Genomic DNA, 16,966 nt, shown 5'->3' with positions numbered 1-16,966 from the left:
GCGGGGTAAGGACAGCAAGCTGTGTACAAAAAAAAACAGTTCTAAAGAAATGAGTTTTTAATCTGGATTTTCGCCGCTTTTTGCGAAGGTTCGTGGTGTGAATCCGACAGGCCGCCCCGGTTATCGGCACGGGTGCATTAACCAGGAAATACTACGCGCCGTCTGCAGTCGCCGTGGACATCCCGTGATGTCATTCGAATAAGAGGAGGCCGTTGTGTGCCCGGCGTCATTGTTCAGTTTTGCCAAATTAGAAAAATTCTGCTGCGGATCTCTAAATTGGATTCATGCAGCAGTAGCAGCCACAGCAACCCCGACCTCTGCCGCGACCTCCCGTCGCGATACCCCTGCGCTGCAGGAACGCTCCCGTGAATGCCAAGCGTACTCGGCAATCATTAGCGTCGCACCCCCATGGACAATCGGAATGCGGAGCGTCACGAATTCAAACGATGCAGCTCACGTTGCGACGGCTCTCGTGTCTGTTCGTGTGTCCGTGTGTGTGTGCGCTTCTGCCTGAGCGGGTCATTCAGGGCGATCGCAGGACAGCAACAAAAAATGTCCCCGTGAGCCGTGGCCCAAGGGGATGCGCACGCTCTCTAATTAATCTCGCGATGGCTCCTCGTTAATTAAGCCGGGTCCGCGTCGTTGCCTCCCCCGCAACGCGACGAGGCCACGCGAGGCCACAACGGCCACGCGGATCGCTCTCCGTTCGCTCCCGGCCAGCGACGGCAACGGACGAGTTTCACCGGCGAGCTTCACCGGCACGCCGCCGGCGTGGCTTGGCGTGTCTCCCCCCCTGCTGCCGTGTACAGGGTGCGGACAAGCTGCGAGCTTCGTGGGCCCTCTCGCTCGATCGCCGTTGTGATCGCGAGCGCATTTACCCAGGGAGAGCCTCGCCCAGTCCCAGAACTCTTTCTTAGTCTGAGGGGTGGGGGTGGCGACGACCGCCCCTTGTTTCGTCGCAATCACGACATTCGCATCGTGTCCTCTTTCGATTTTTGCCAAATGCGGCCCGCAACGCCCGCTAAACGCGATGGGGCCCCGCTCGTCGATCCGAACGGCGCCCACGGCTGGAAGGAGGAGGGGGGGCTCCGTTTCTCGATGAGCGGCATCGCCGCAGTAAATTTTACCGGAGGCGGCCGGCCGGATTCATCAAAGGGTGGCGATAGGGCCCACCTCTGCTAAGCTGGCGGGCAACTCGATCTCCGCTGTCCGACAGCGTCGGGTACGCGGTGGCACGTGGGGGGGGAAGTCCCCCCCCCCCCCCCCGGAATTACATTTTCCACGGTGGTGACGGTGGTGGTGGTCGCTTGTGTTGCAGTGTTCAACGTGGGGCAGTACCGGCGCGAGGCGATGAAGACCTACAAGTCCCACGAGTTCTTCCTCGCCGACAACGAGGAGGGCCTCAAGATCCGCAGGTAGCCGCCCCCGTGCCTCCGGGGGTGCTCGCGCCGGTGCCGTCTTGTCGTGGCCGCAGCGTGCCCACCGGGGCCAGAGTGCCCACCGGGGCCAGCGTGCCCACCGAGGCCAGAGTGCCCACCGGGGCCAGCGTGCCCACCGGGGCCAGCGTGCCCACCGGGGCCAGCGTGCCCACCGGGGTCAGAGTGCCCACCGGGGCCAGCGTGCCTATTGGGGCCAGAGTGCCCACCGGGGCCAGCGTGCCCACCGGGGCCAGAGTGCCCACCGGGGCCAGAGTGTCCACCGGGGCCAGCGTGCCCACCGGGGTCAGAGTGCCCACCAGGGCCAGCGTGCCTATTGGGGCCAGAGTGCCCACCGGGGCCAGCGTGCCCACCGGGGCCAGAGTGCCCACCGGGGCCAGAGTGTCCACCGGGGCCAGCGTGCCCACCGGGGCCAGCGTGCGCTTGCCCTGCCGCTTTTTTTGTTGTTGAAATGTTTTTTTACGGCGGTCCCGTCCTGGCACTTAAACGATTGTTGGGCGATAGTCTTGAAATCTCACATTAGTTAAGACTATTACAAACGGCACGTTCTCATAGTGGGGCACCGGTTTTTCTATCACACAATGATGATAATAATGATCACGCTGATGATGATGATGACGATGATGATGATGATGATCTCAGTGATGGCGACAACGATGATGATCACAATGATCACAATGATGATGACGACGATGTTGATTACAATGATGATGACGGTGATTATGTGCATGATAGCCCCTGGGTAGACACTGCCTGGGATTTGAACTCGTCACCTCTCGAAGAGGAGCGTTTTCCACTCCCACCAACGGAGCAGCCTTACCCAGCCACCATGGGTGGCAAACCAATAGACAGACGAGGGTTCGTCTCCAAAGCATGAGCGTACGTGCGATTTACATTGAAGTCCTAGGGCCTATGCGACTTCTGGGCCAATGTAATTCGTTTAAGTGGCAAACCCCTCACTGGATTTGACATCTCTTGAAGCCCCGTCAGCAGAGCGCGGCCGGTTAAGCAAATGTACTGGGTTGCCCGGTGATGTGGGCACGAGGCGTCCGGTTACAACATGGGAACCGTGTAGCACGGCGAGTCTTGCCGTGATTCAGAATAGATTTTTGGCTCTGTTCACGTAACGATCTGGCCACGCTTGGTTCTTGTTGTTGACGTGAAACCCCTCCCGCCAGCCCGACGCACCGCCGAGCAAATAGAATGACTATGTGTTTCGGCTCGCCGGCAAGCCGATGAGGAGTAATCTCAGAGCCGCTCGCAGCAGCAAATCGAGGCGCGAGCATTCGCTTCGAACTGGCGTCGAGCATCTTCAGGGCAGGACGCAGGATAAAGTCAGGATCACCGTTGTCACCTGAGCAGGGCTCCTGAAATACATGCCATGGAATCACAGCACCAACGAGCATTTAAACCGGATCACTATACGTGGTCAAGCCCGAAAATCTATCGAAATTATCTTTATTATAATAATGATACGCCCGTCTGTCTGTCTGTAACGCTGGCCGGGTGGGGAGGAGGCGGGGGGGGGGGTTATGACGCCACGCTGGTGAGGTTGGAGGTGTTCACGACCTCAGAGACACTGGGCTGTTGGGTAGAGACGTACCGACATCACGCTACATCGGGGTGACATTGTGAGGAGGGGGCAGGTGACAACGTCGTGGGACGTAGGAGGCAGCGAGGGGACGGGTGATGAGGTCACGCGACACCGGTGAGCTGGGGCAGCAGAAGGGCGATGACGTCACCGTAGGCTGGGAGAGGGGTCGATTGAGGTCACGCGACACGGGTGAGGTGGACGACAGGGAGTGATGACGTCACGAGACGTGGGGGTGGCGTGGGAGAGGGAGTGATGATAAAACGTACAAGTTTTCTTATTATAATTATTATTATTTTGCATGTCTACCTAGAAAAGCGTCGCTGAGGCTCATTTTTCAGGAGGACTTTGCCAAGTTTTTTTTTGGCGTTGGATGTGACGATTGCCATAATGTCATCTCGCTTGAGCAATTAATTTCTTAATTTGTCTTTTTTTTTTCTTGGAAAATGTACACCATGAAGTCGGCACACAACGGCTTGCTCTTTGCGAACGGCGTCACGGGGGGAATCTTCAACATCCGCCGTGAACCGGCCTGTGTGTCGTGAGCGTTGCTTTTACGATTGAGCGGCGGCGGTCGCCGGATCCAGACTGTCGCCGCCGACGTCACCACGAGGGCCCCGTGTCACCTGTCTCTCTCTCTCTCTCTCCCCGCACGGGCGCAGGCAGTGCGCGCTGGCCGCCCTGAGGGACGTGAAGCAGTACCTCAGCGAAGAAGGAGGACAGATCGCGGTAATTATCGCAAGATGGAGGGTCGGCGCTCGCGCGCCCACGCACGCGAAGACAGAGATCCCACGTGTAGCCTTAATAGACTATTGGGGCAAGTGCTGTGAGCGAGCATCTATGGTAGTCACAGGATACTCTGCGTTTGCGTGTTTCTTCCCCATTCCACATTCCCATGGCGGGTCGCGGGACACTCTGCGTGTACCCAGCGCGACGTCGCCCACCTCGAGAGATTGTCCAGGTGACACAATTAAAATAATAACTTAATTGATTCTGGCATCCCACAAAGCGCTGCCCGTTTAATTGACCCTGGCGGGATTAGAGGCAACGGCGACCCCCCTCCTCAGCCGGGAGTTGACCTCTCCTCATTTGGGCCGTGAGCGGCGCTCTGTAATCCAGCCACCGCGTGGAGTGGGCCGGACTGCGCCAGAGGTCGGAGATAATTCGGGAATGAAAAACAAAACGCTCGACGCTTTCGGACTCGTGGACGCAGGCTCGGTTATTGAACGTCAGCAGCTCCGTTAGCAGGACGAGCGTTCGTCAATAGCACTGCGGTTTTCGAAGAAGAAATGTATAACAGGCGACGTTTCGGGCAATTGCCCTTCTTCATGGCACGTATATGAGGAAGGGCTGTTACCCGAAGCGTTGCCTATTATATATTGTTTGTGCATTTCAGTCCACACAGACGTGTTGGTTAATTGTGTCCGTGCACCACTGGCAGCGCAGCAGCAGCATTGGCACACGATGAGTTTCAATCGGGGACGGCACCGCAGCCATGACCCCAACGCCCTTCCCGCAGTGCCGCCCTGTGGCGAGCAGCGACGAGGGTTGTACGCTCACAACGCGACGACGAAGACAACGATGACGACAACGATGACGACGACAACGACGATGATGACTACAATGACAACAACGATGACGACAACGATGACGAAGACAACGATGACGACAACCATGACGATGACGAAGACAACGATGACGATGACAACGACGATGATGACTACAATGACGACAGCGAAGACAACGATGATGACTGCAATGACGATGACGAAGACAACGATGATGACTACAATGACGATGACGAAGACAACGATGATGACTACAATGACGATGACGATGACAACGAAGACAACGATGATGAAGACAACGATGACGATGACAACGACGATGATGACTACAATGACGACAACGAAGACGATGATGACTACAATGACGATGACGATGACAACGATGACAATTACAACGACGATGATGACTACAATGACGACAGCGAAGACAACGATGATGACTGCAATGACGATGACGAAGACAATGATGATGACTACAATGACGATGACGAAGACAACGATGATGACTACAATGACGATGACGATGACAACGAAGACAACGATGATGAAGACAACGATGACGATGACAACGACGATGATGACTACAATGACGACAACGAAGACGATGATGACTACAATGACGATGACGATGACAACGATGACAATTACAACGACGATGATGACTACAATGACGACAACGAAGACAACGATGATGACTACGATGACGAAGACAACGATGACGATGACAACGACGATGATGACTACAATGACGACAACGAAGACAACGATGACAATGACAACGACGATGATGACTACAATGACGACAACGAAGACAACGATGATGACTACGATGACGATGACGAAGACAACGATGACGATGACAACGACGATGATGACTACAATTACGACAACGAAGACAACGATGACGACGATGACGAAGACAACGATGACGATGACAACGACGATGATGACTACAATGATGACGACGAACTCACGGAGCGGCCGCCGTGTGTGTGTGTACGTGTGTGTGTGTGTACGTGTGTGTGTGTGTGTACGTGTGTGTGTGTGTGTGTACGTGTGTGTGTGTGTGTACGTGTTTGGGGAGTCGCGGTGTAGCGGTGAGCGCTGCTCTGCGCTACGAACCTGGCGACCTGGGTTCGATTACCGTTCACGGCCAACTCCAGTGACGATTTTCTAAACTGGTCCTGGGCCCTCCCCTAGGTCGACTCAGCCTCACATGAGTACCTGGTGCGATGTGTAAACATTGCCACTGGGGGAGACAAAGGCGGCTGGGCGTGGTGCTGGCCACCCACCCCCTCGTGTGCCGTTCCGGCCTTCATAGGTGCTCGCTAACAGCACTTTGCCCCTACAGTCTGTTAAGGCTATACGAGGGATCTTTGTCTTTGTGTGTGTGCGTCTGCGTGTGTGTCTGTGTGTGTGTCTGTGTGTGCGTCTGCGTGTGTGTCTGTGTGCGTCTGCGTGTGTGTCTGCGTGTGTGTCTGCGTGTGCGTCTGTGTGTGCGTCTGCGTGTGCGTCTGCGTGTGCGTCTGCGTGTGTGTCTGCGTGTGTGTCTGTGTGTGTGTCTGTGTGTGTCTGCGTGTGTGTCTGCGTGTGTGTCTGTGTGTGTCTGCGTGTGTGTCTGTGTGTGTGTCTGCGTGTGTGTCTGCGTGTGTGTCTGCGTGTGTGTGTCTGCGTGTGTGTGTCTGCGTGTGTGTCTACGTGTGTGTCTGCGTGTGTGTGTCTGCGTGTGTGTCTGTGTGTGTGTGTCTGCGTGTGTGTGTCTGCGTGTGTGTGTCTGCGTGTGTGTCTGCGTGTGTGTGCCGGACGGGGCCCCGGTTTGCCGGCCCGCAGGTGTTCGACGCCACCAACACGACGCGCGAGAGGAGAGACATGATCTTGGCGTTCTGCAAGGAGCACTGCTACAAGGTGGCAACAACAAAAATATAAATTATGGGACCTCCCTTGCCGGTGTCAAAACATAAAATTTGGTTTTTACCCTTTTTGGCAGTTAAATAGGTTTTAAGATGTTAAACACCAACACAAACCTTTTTTAAGGAATCATATCTGCATTAACCACATTTACTTGAGCATGCAAACAAAAAGATGCTCCGGTAGTATATGCATTGTCTTTGAAACTGATTGGTCCGCACCAGACACAGCCTTCTTTAGAGCCTAGTCTCAAACAGTACTGGACCAGAGGACGCCTTTCTCTTCACCACCTGTCTTTGTCTTCACCGCCTGTCTTTGTCTTCCCCGCCTGTCTTTGTCTTCACCGCCTGTCGTTGTCTTCACCACCTGTCTTTGTCTTCACCGCCTGTCTTTGTCTTCACCACCTGTCTTTGTCTTCACTGCCTGTCTTTGTCTTCACCGCCTGTCTTTGTCTTCACCGCCTGTCGTTGTCTTCACCGCCTGTCTTTGTCTTCACCGCCTGTCTTTGTCTTCACCACCTGTCTTTGTCTTCACCGCCTGTCTTTGTCTTCACCGCCTGTCTTTGTCTTCACCACCTGTCTTTGTCTTCACCGCCTGTCGTTGTCTTCAGTACCTGTCTTTGTCTTCACCGCCTGTCTTTGTCTTCACCGCCTGTCTTTGTCTTCACCACCTGTCTTTGTCTTCACCGCCTGTCTTTGTCTTCACCGCCTGTCGTTGTCTTCACCGCCTGTCTTTGTCTTCACCGCCTGTCTTTGTCTTCACCACCTGTCTTTGTCTTCACCGCCTGTCTTTGTCTTCACCGCCTGTCTTTGTCTTCACCACCTGTCTTTGTCTTCACCGCCTGTCGTTGTCTTCAGTGCCTGTCTTTGTCTTCACCGCCTGTCTTTGTCTTCACCGCCTGTCTTTGTCTTCACCACCTGTCTTTGTCTTCACCGCCTGTCGTTGTCTTCACCGCCTGTCGTTGTCTTCACCACCTGTCTTTGTCTTCACCGCCTGTCGTTGTCTTCAGTGCCTGTCTTTGTCTTCACCGCCTGTCTTTGTCTTCACCGCCTGTCTTTGTCTTCACCGCCTGTCTTTGTCTTCACCGCCTGTCTTTGTCTTCACCGCCTGTCTTTGTCTTCACCACCTGTCTTTGTCTTCACCGCCTGTCGTTGTCTTCACCGCCTGTCTTTGTCTTCACCACCTGTCTTTGTCTTCACTGCCTGTCTTTGTCTTCACTGCCTGTCTTTGTCTTCACCACCTGTCTTTGTCTTCACTGCCTGTCTTTGTCTTCACCGCCTGTCTTTGTCTTCACCGCCTGTCTTTGTCTTCACCACCTGTCTTTGTCTTCACCGCCTGTCTTTGTCTTCACCGCCTGTCTTTGTCTTCACTGCCTGTCTTTGTCTTCACCGCATGTCTTTGTCTTCACCGCCTGTCTTTGTCTTCACTGCCTGTCTTTGTCTTCACCGCCTGTCTTTGTCTTCACCACCTGTCTTTGTCTTCACTGCCTGTCTTTGTCTTCACCGCCTGTCTTTGTCTTCACCACCTGTCTTTGTCTTCACTGCCTGTCTTTGTCTTCACCGCCTGTCTTTGTCTTCAGTGCCTGTCTTTGTCTTCACCACCTGTCTTTGTCTTCACCGCCTGTCTTTGTCTTCACCGCCTGTCGTTGTCTTCACCGCCTGTCTTTGTCTTCACCGCCTGTCTTTGTCTTCACCACCTGTCTTTGTCTTCACCGCCTGTCTTTGTCTTCACCGCCTGTCTTTGTCTTCACCACCTGTCTTTGTCTTCACCGCCTGTCGTTGTCTTCAGTGCCTGTCTTTGTCTTCACCGCCTGTCTTTGTCTTCACCGCCTGTCTTTGTCTTCACCACCTGTCTTTGTCTTCACCGCCTGTCGTTGTCTTCACCGCCTGTCGTTGTCTTCACCACCTGTCTTTGTCTTCACCGCCTGTCGTTGTCTTCAGTGCCTGTCTTTGTCTTCACCGCCTGTCTTTGTCTTCACCGCCTGTCTTTGTCTTCACCGCCTGTCTTTGTCTTCACCGCCTGTCTTTGTCTTCACCGCCTGTCTTTGTCTTCACCACCTGTCTTTGTCTTCACCGCCTGTCGTTGTCTTCACCGCCTGTCTTTGTCTTCACCGCCTGTCTTTGTCTTCACTGCCTGTCTTTGTCTTCACTGCCTGTCTTTGTCTTCACCACCTGTCTTTGTCTTCACTGCCTGTCTTTGTCTTCACCGCCTGTCTTTGTCTTCACCGCCTGTCTTTGTCTTCACCACCTGTCTTTGTCTTCACCGCCTGTCTTTGTCTTCACCGCCTGTCTTTGTCTTCACTGCCTGTCTTTGTCTTCACCGCATGTCTTTGTCTTCACCGCCTGTCTTTGTCTTCACTGCCTGTCTTTGTCTTCACCGCCTGTCTTTGTCTTCACCACCTGTCTTTGTCTTCACTGCCTGTCTTTGTCTTCACCGCCTGTCTTTGTCTTCACCACCTGTCTTTGTCTTCACTGCCTGTCTTTATCTTCACCGCCTGTCTTTGTCTTCAGTGCCTGTCTTTGTCTTCACCGCCTGTCTTTGTCTTCAGTGCCTGTCTTTGTCTTCACCGCCTGTCTTTGTCTTCACCGCCTGTCTTTGTCTTCACCGCCTGTCGTTGTCTTCACCGCCTGTCTTTGTCTTCTGTGCCTGTCTTCACCGCCTGTCTTTGTCTTCACCACCTGTCTTTGTCTTCACTGCCTGTCTTTGTCTTCACCGCCTGTCTTTGTCTTCAGTGCCTGTCTTTGTCTTCACCGCCTGTCTTTGTCTTCAGTGCCTGTCTTTGTCTTCACCGCCTGTCTTTGTCTTCACCGCCTGTCTTTGTCTTCACCGCCTGTCGTTGTCTTCACCGCCTGTCTTTGTCTTCTGTGCCTGTCTTCACCGACTGTCTTTGTCTTCAGTGCCTGTCTTTGTCTTCACCACCTGTCTTTGTCTTCACCGCCTGTCTTTGTCTTCAGTGCCTGTCGTTGTCTTCACCGCCTGTCTTTGTCTTCACCGCCTGTCTTTGTCTTCACCACCTGTCTTTGTCTTCAGTGCCTGTCTTTGTCTTCACCGCCTGTCTTTGTCTTCACCACCTGTCTTTGTCTTCACTGCCTGTCTTTGTCTTCACCGCCTGTCTTTGTCTTCAGTGCCTGTCTTTGTCTTCACCGCCTGTCTTTGTCTTCAGTGCCTGTCTTTGTCTTCACCGCCTGTCTTTGTCTTCAGTGCCTGTCTTTGTCTTCACCGCCTGTCTTTGTCTTCACCGCCTGTCTTTGTCTTCACCGCCTGTCTTTGTCTTCACCGCCTGTCGTTGTCTTCACCGCCTGTCTTTGTCTTCTGTGCCTGTCTTCACCGCCTGTCTTTGTCTTCACCACCTGTCTTTGTCTTCACCGCCTGTCTTTGTCTTCACCGCCTGTCGTTGTCTTCACCGCCTGTCTTTGTCTTCACCGCCTGTCTTTGTCTTCACCGCCTGTCTTTGTCTTCACCGCCTGTTTTTGTCTTCACCGCCTGTCTTTGTCTTCAGTGCCCGTCTTTGTCTTCACCGCCTGTCTTTGTCTTCACCGCCTGTCTTTGTCTTCAGTGCCTGTCTTTGTCTTCACCACCTGTCTTTGTCTTCACCGCCTGTCTTTGTCTTCAGTGCCTGTCGTTGTCTTCACCGCCTGTCTTTGTCTTCACCGCCTGTCTTTGTCTTCACCACCTGTCTTTGTCTTCAGTGCCTGTCTTTGTCTTCACCGCCTGTCGTTGTCTTCACCGCCTGTCTTTGTCTTCACCGCCTGTCTTTGTCTTCACCACCTGTCTTTGTCTTGTCTTCACCGCCTGTCTTTGTCTTCACCGCCTGTCTTTATCTTCACCGCCTGTCTTTGTCTTCAGTGCCCGTCTTTGTCTTCACCCCCTGTCTTTGTCTTCACCGCCTGTCTTTGTCTTCAGTGCCTGTCTTTGTCTTCACCACCTGTCTTTGTCTTCACCGCCTGTCTTTGTCTTCAGTGCCTGTCGTTGTCTTCACCGCCTGTCTTTGTCTTCACCGCCTGTCTTTGTCTTCACCACCTGTCTTTGTCTTCAGTGCCTGTCTTTGTCTTCACCGCCTGTCGTTGTCTTCACCGCCTGTCTTTGTCTTCACCGCCTGTCTTTGTCTTCAGTGCCTGTCTTTGTCTTCACCGCCTGTCTTTGTCTTCACCGCCTGTCTTTGTCTTCACCGCCTGTCTTTGTCTTCACCGCCTGTCTTTGTCTTCACCGCCTGTCTTGTCTTCAGTGCCTGTCTTCACCGCCTGTCTTTGTCTTCAGTGCCTGTCTTCACCGCCAGTCTTTGTCTTCACCGCCTGTCTTTGTCTTCACCGCCTGTCTTGTCTTCAGTGCCTGTCTTCACCGCCTGTCTTTGTCTTCAGTGCCTGTCTTCACCGCCTGTCTTTGTCTTCACCGCCTGTCTTTGTCTTCAGTGCCTGTCTTCACCGCCTGTCTTCATCTTCACCGCCTGTCTTTGTCTTCACCGCCTGTCTTGTCTTCAGTGCCTGTCTTCACCGCCTGTCTTTGTCTTCAGTGCCTGTCTTCACCGCCTGTCTTTGTCTTCACCGCCTGTCTTTGTCTTCTGTGCCCGCAGGCTTTCTTCGTCGAGTCGCTCTGCGATGACCCGGAAGTGGTGGCCAACAACATCCTGGTGCGTGCAGCTCTCGCCATTTCCACGTTCCCATGGCAGGGTCCAGTCAGTCCGCAATGTAACTGCCGCCGTACTGCTTCTGTTGCGGAAACACAATTGATGGCGTTTTGTCTGTCAAATTGTTTTCCTCTCTTCATTACAAAGTAATGTTTGAGACTAAAACATGCTTGTATTCGACGGCGTCATCCAGCCTCGGTGGATGGATGAGCAACGGGGTGTGGCCAGCAGCATCGTTAGTTAACGGCGTGGTCGTGCACCACCGCCACTGCCGCTGTAGCTTCACAGACGTGTGCTCACTTGGGGTCGTTACGCGTGTGTTTGCTGAGTGTGTGGTTGGGGGTGTTTGCTGAGTGTGTGGTTGGGGGTGTTTGCTGAGTGTGTGGTTTGGGTGTTTGCTGAGTGTGTGGTTGGGGGTGTTTGCTGAGTGTGTGGTTGGGGGTGTTTGCTGAGTGTGTGGTTGGGGGTGTTTGCCGAGTGTGTGGTTGGGGGTGTTTGCTGAGTGTGTGGTTGGGGGTGTTTGCTGAGTGTGTGGTTGGGGGTGTTTGCTGAGTGTGTGGTTGGGGGTGTTTGCTGAGTGTGTGGTTGGGGGTGTTTGCTGAGTGTGTGGTTTGGGTGTTTGCTGAGTGTGTGGTTGGGGGTGTTTGCTGAGTGTGTGGTTGGGGGTGTTTGCCGAGTGTGTGGTTGGGGGTGTTTGCTGAGTGTGTGGTTGGGGGTGTTTGCCGAGTGTGTGGTTGGGGGTGTTTGCTGAGTGTGTGGTTTGGGTGTTTGCTGAGTGTGTGGTTGGGGGTGTTTGCTGAGTGTGTGGTTGGGGGTGTTTGCTGAGTGTGTGGTTGGGGGTGTTTGCCGAGTGTGTGGTTGGGGGTGTTTGCCGAGTGTGTGGTTTGGGTGTTTGCTGAGTGTGTGGTTTGGGGTGTTTGCTGAGTGTGTGGTTGGGGGTGTTTGCTGTGTGAGAGAGAGAGAGGACCACGTGGATTAGAGAGCCTTGAGAGGTTCATGACATCACGCAAACTCTGAAGGAAAGTCAGTGTGGCTTGGGTAGGACACATCGCGGGCCAGTTGATAGTCGTGCATAACAACAGGAATGTAGTGGCAGCCAAGCGATGGAACGCATCCAAGAGAATGTCCCCCTTTTGGCGATGGAGCGATGCAGTCTGTTAATTTGCCAGTGGCCGGTTGGATTTATCACATCGCAAGATATGTGAGAGGTGTTGGCGACGGTGCCTTGGGGGCGGCCTTCATCCAGCAGTGGAACGATCAAGGCTGACGACGACGATTACGATGATTGATTCTTCTTTTTCCCCCCGCTGACGCCGTCGTGCGAACCGCCGGTGCGACGCCGTCCCCCTCCAATCAGGACGTGAAGGTGAACAACCCGGACTACAAGGACCACAGCAAGGAGGAGGCGCTGCAGGACTTCCACCGGCGCATCGAGTGCTACCGCGCCATGTACCAGCCGCTCGCCGAGAAGCACGACAAGTGAGCCGCCCGCTTTCCCCTTGCGCAGAGCCGCGCCACGACCACGACGAACCCCCGGCAGAGCCGCGCCACGACCGGGCGGGCGCGGCGGTAACGCCGCCGAATTGTGGCGCCGGGATGGGTGGGGGGTGGGGGGGGGGAGGGAGGGGGGCGTTCGAGGCGACCTGCGCCAAACCGGCCGGCTCGGTGCCCGCGTCTCTCCCCCGCTCAAACCGGGACGGTGAGCCTCGGTGGGATGGAGCTGCGGCAGCCGCGGCTCGGACCCGTCAGAACTCACGGCTAATTGGCGCGTTCTGTTTACGTGACAAACCTCGCTAATTGGCCTTGTCGGGTGGTGGCGGGTTTAACAACACGTTTATATTTACGTGATCTAACCCCCAACAAGAAAACTCTATTGTGGATGACATCGGTCGTGAAAGCCTCCTGCGTGTTAAAGTGTAATGATAATAATATTACGTAAATACTGATATGGGAGAGGCCCTGGTCAGGCTTGCTGCAAAGCTACGTGAAGTAATCTCTGCAGTGCATCGAGTGTCGGTAATAAATGAAAGAAAACAACATCTTTGTTATTTACCACGAAAGGCCCACTGAGCTATATGGCTATTGTTCAGAAGCGACCTGGCTATCACAAATGATAGCTCAACGAAGTGGCTTATCATCACGTGGAAATGTACAGCAGCCAAACAGTCTAAAAGCATGTTTCTAAATGTGGAGGGAAAAACTGGTCACGTGGAAAAATCCACGTGACCATTGGGAGAAACAGAGAGAGAGAGAGAGAGACATGCAAATTCTAAATATACAGCAGGCGTCAATGTCGGGATTGAACGCATGACCTCTTGTATACCAGGCGAGGTAGTTAACATCTCCTAGCCACCGTGGTGCCCCCGCAGTGTCACCGTGTTCACCGTGCCGCCGCGTTTACGCCGCGGGGTCGACCCTTGGATCTGGCGGCCCGCTCCGGCCGAGTGCGAACTTCCGGGGCAGCCGGCGCGGTTTTACTCTCGTGACCCCTCCTCCCCCCTCCTCCCCCCTCCCCGCGGCCCGCAGCGGCCTCTCCTTCATCAAGGTGATCAACGTGGGGGAGCGCTTCCTGGTGAACCGCGTGCGCGACCACGTGCAGAGCAAGATCGTCTACTACCTCATGAACATCCACATCCAGCCACGCACCATCTACCTGTGCCGCAACGGGGAGAGCGAGCACGAGCTGAGGGGGCGCATCGGCGGGGACGCCTGCCTCTCCGCACGCGGGAAGCAGGTGAGCAGGACAAACAAGGAGCCAGCGGAGAGAGAGAGGGGAGAGAGAGGGGAGGGAGAGAGAGGGGAGAGAGAGGGAGAGAGAGGGGAGGGAGGGGGAGGGGAGAGAGAGGGGAGAGAGAGGGGAGGGAGAGAGAGGGGAGAGAGAGGGAGGGAGAGAGAGGGGAGGGAGAGAGAGGGGAGAGAGAGGGGAGGGAGAGAGAGGGGAGAGAGAGGGGAGGGAGAGAGAGGGGAGAGAGAGGGGAGGGAGAGAGAGGGGAGAGAGAGGGGAGGAGAGAGAGGGGAGGGGAGAGAGAGGGGAGGGGGAGGGGAGGGAGAGAGAGGGGAGAGAGAGAGGGGAGGGAGAGAGAGGGGAGGGAGGGGGAGGGGAGAGAGGGGAGGGAGAGAGAGGGGAGAGAGAGAGGGAGGGATTGGTAAGGAGGAGTGAACTCTTCATACCTTTAGTAATGGATTCGCAAACCAGACGTCGCGCTTCCACAATAACCACTCGATAATGCCCGCGCTGCGGGGCACGAGTGTCATCGACGGATGGACGCCGCGTCCTTCCAGCCCTGATGCCTGCCCCGCGCGTCTGACCGCTGCACACGCGTGTAATCGGCACGTGTAACCGCCGCGCGTGTCAACCCCCCCCCCCCTCCCCCCCCGTGCCGGCGCAGTTTGCCAAGGCGCTGGGCCGCTACATCCGCGAGCAGGGCCTGGAGGACCTCAAGGTGTGGACGAGCCAGCTGCGGCGCTCCATCCAGACGGCCGAGGCCCTGGGCCTCCCCTACGAGCAGTGGAAGCCGCTCAACGAGCTCGACGCCGTGAGCAGCGCTCCCCACATCGTCGTCGTCGCCATCGTCATCAACACCACCATCGTCAACACCATCGTCAACACCATCGTCAACACCATCGTCAACACCATCATCAACACTATCATCAACACTATCACCACCATCATCAACACTATCATCAATGCCATTGCCATCATCATCATCAACACTATCATCAACGCTATCACTGTCACTATCATTATCAACACTATCATCATCATCAACACCATCATCAACACTATCACCATCAACACTATCACCATCATCATCAACACCATCATCAACACTATCATCACCACCATTATCACTATGATCACCATTATCACTTTCAAAATCACCTCCATCATCAACACTATCATCACGATTATCACTATCACCACCACCATCATCATCACCACCACCATCATCAACCACTATCATCACCGTGATCACTATCATCATCATTACGCTCCTGGGTCAATCCCAGTCAACTCATCCGGTGCTTCCCACCGCTGATATTCTGTGGAGTGGAAGGTGCGGATCGGGTATCAGCGCAGGCCGATTGCTTGGCATGGGGCTGCGTGTTTACGCAGAGTTTGTCCCCCGTTGTGAGGAGACGCTGCGTGGGGCGATTTGATGAATTTTATCCAGCCCAGGTGGCTACTCCGTGGTAGAGCGAGAGGCTCGCAGTCAGAAGGTCACGAGTTCAAATCCCGGTTGCAGATTGACTTAGCGCATTATACCCCCTCCCCCGGGGTCGATAAAATAAGTACTAGAGTACTACTTTGTTGGGAAGTGAACGGTGGTTGTCCTAGGGATAGACTGTCCCCTGCCATAGGAATGTTGAATTTCCATCACTGGCTCTCAAGGGTGTTAAGGGGAGTTGAGCACCGATGCCTCAATGGTCACTTGAGGAGGGAGGGGGAAGGGGGGAGGAGGGAGGAAGAACGGGGGAGGGGAGAGGGAGGAGGGGGAGGAGGGGGTGGAGAGGGGGAGGAGAGGGGGAGGAGAGGCGGAGGAGAGGGGAGGGGGAGGGGAGGGGGAGGGGAGGGGGAGGGGAGGGGGAGGGGAGGGGGAGGAGGGGGTGCCCTCCTGTGCTGTCGACGTGACCCCAGGGACTTCGCTAGGGAGACCTATCGTAGACCGCCACGGTTCGTGTCGTCATCGCCACGCCCGGCACGGCGGCGACTCACCGGGCGGGCGATTCGTCCCTCATGCCCCCCCCCCCCTCGCAGGGCGTGTGCGAGGACATGACGTACGACGAGGTGAGGGACACGTTTCCTGACGAGTACGCGCTGAGAGACGTTGACAAGTACCTCTACCGCTACCCTAACGGCGAGGTGGGCATTGTCGCGCTTCACGGCACCGCACGGCACCGCACGGCACCGCACTGCACAGCAACACACGGCACCGCACGGCAACGCCCGGCACCCCACGGCACCGCAGGACACCGCACGGCACGACACCGCACTGCGACACATGGCAACACGCTAGATGGAGGCTCCACTACTGGATTTTTTCTTTGTCCAGCTTGTAGTATATACATCCGTCAAATTATGACCTTCACCGCCCCCCCCCCCCCCCGTCTCTCTCCCGCAGTCGTACCAGGACCTGGTGCAGCGGCTGGAGCCGGTGATCATGGAGCTGGAGCGGCAGGAGAACGTGCTGGTCGTGTCGCACCAGGCCGCCATGCGCTGCCTGCTCGCGTACTTCCTCGACAAGGGCGCAGGTGCTCGCCCCCCTCCCTCCTCCTCCTTGCCCTCCTCCTCCTCGCCCTCCTCCTCCTCGCCCTCCTCCTCCTCGCCCTCCTCGCCCTCCTCATCGCTCGCTCGCAGCCACATCACCCTCTCAACACGCCCGGTCTCGTCGCCCCGCCACCGGTGTGGTTAAGTATGGTTATTATTATTGTTGTTATTGTTGTCAAAGTCAAAGCGATTTAGTGCTCAAATAAGCATTGAGGCATTGGTGCTCATTTCCAGTTTACAGCCCTGAGCCAGTGGTGGAAATTGCACATTCACATGGCAGGGGTGAGTCTATCCATAGGACAACCGCTGTCGACTTGTTCAACTTGTTCACTAAGTTGGACTCATTTTAGCCACCCCGGAGGGATGGATGATGGGCTTTGTCAACCCCCCCCCTCCCCCACCCCCCATCCAGGATTTGAACTCACAACCGTCCAATTGCCACGAGACGCTCGTGCCCGACCGGCGTGACAACGACGTAGCGGTCGCTGGTTGGCGAGAGCTGTCAGGAGTTTTACGATTCGTAGAACAGCTGAGTTGTATGTTTGTACACTGAACTTCTTTCTCATCGTA

At 55.3% G+C, this 16,966-nt stretch overlaps 1 protein-coding gene across 2 annotated transcripts in view; it reads left to right on the top strand.

Moving 5' to 3' along the window:
* LOC116951154 (6-phosphofructo-2-kinase/fructose-2,6-bisphosphatase 3-like) overlaps positions 1-16,966 on the top strand; it is a 75,080-nt gene that overhangs the window by 48,247 nt on the left and 9,867 nt on the right. For both annotated transcript variants that reach the window (XM_076073410.1, XM_076073409.1), the window contains exons 3-11: positions 1,319-1,415; positions 3,690-3,756; positions 6,426-6,500; positions 11,074-11,130; positions 12,485-12,606; positions 13,654-13,861; positions 14,517-14,663; positions 15,887-15,991; positions 16,251-16,380. In XM_076073410.1, coding sequence (XP_075929525.1) covers positions 1,319-1,415; positions 3,690-3,756; positions 6,426-6,500; positions 11,074-11,130; positions 12,485-12,606; positions 13,654-13,861; positions 14,517-14,663; positions 15,887-15,991; positions 16,251-16,380 — 1,008 coding nt within the window. The remainder of the gene's footprint in view (positions 1-1,318; positions 1,416-3,689; positions 3,757-6,425; positions 6,501-11,073; positions 11,131-12,484; positions 12,607-13,653; positions 13,862-14,516; positions 14,664-15,886; positions 15,992-16,250; positions 16,381-16,966) is intronic.

This window comes from Petromyzon marinus, chromosome 42 (genome assembly GCF_048934315.1).
Source record: "Petromyzon marinus isolate PM22_M1 ecotype Great Lakes invasive population chromosome 42, UKy_Petmar_22M1.pri1.0, whole genome shotgun sequence".
NCBI classification, from domain to species: domain Eukaryota; kingdom Metazoa; phylum Chordata; class Hyperoartia; order Petromyzontiformes; family Petromyzontidae; genus Petromyzon; species Petromyzon marinus.
The sequence above is the reverse complement of the archived record's forward strand: the minus strand, read 5'-3'. Positions and strand labels throughout refer to the sequence as shown.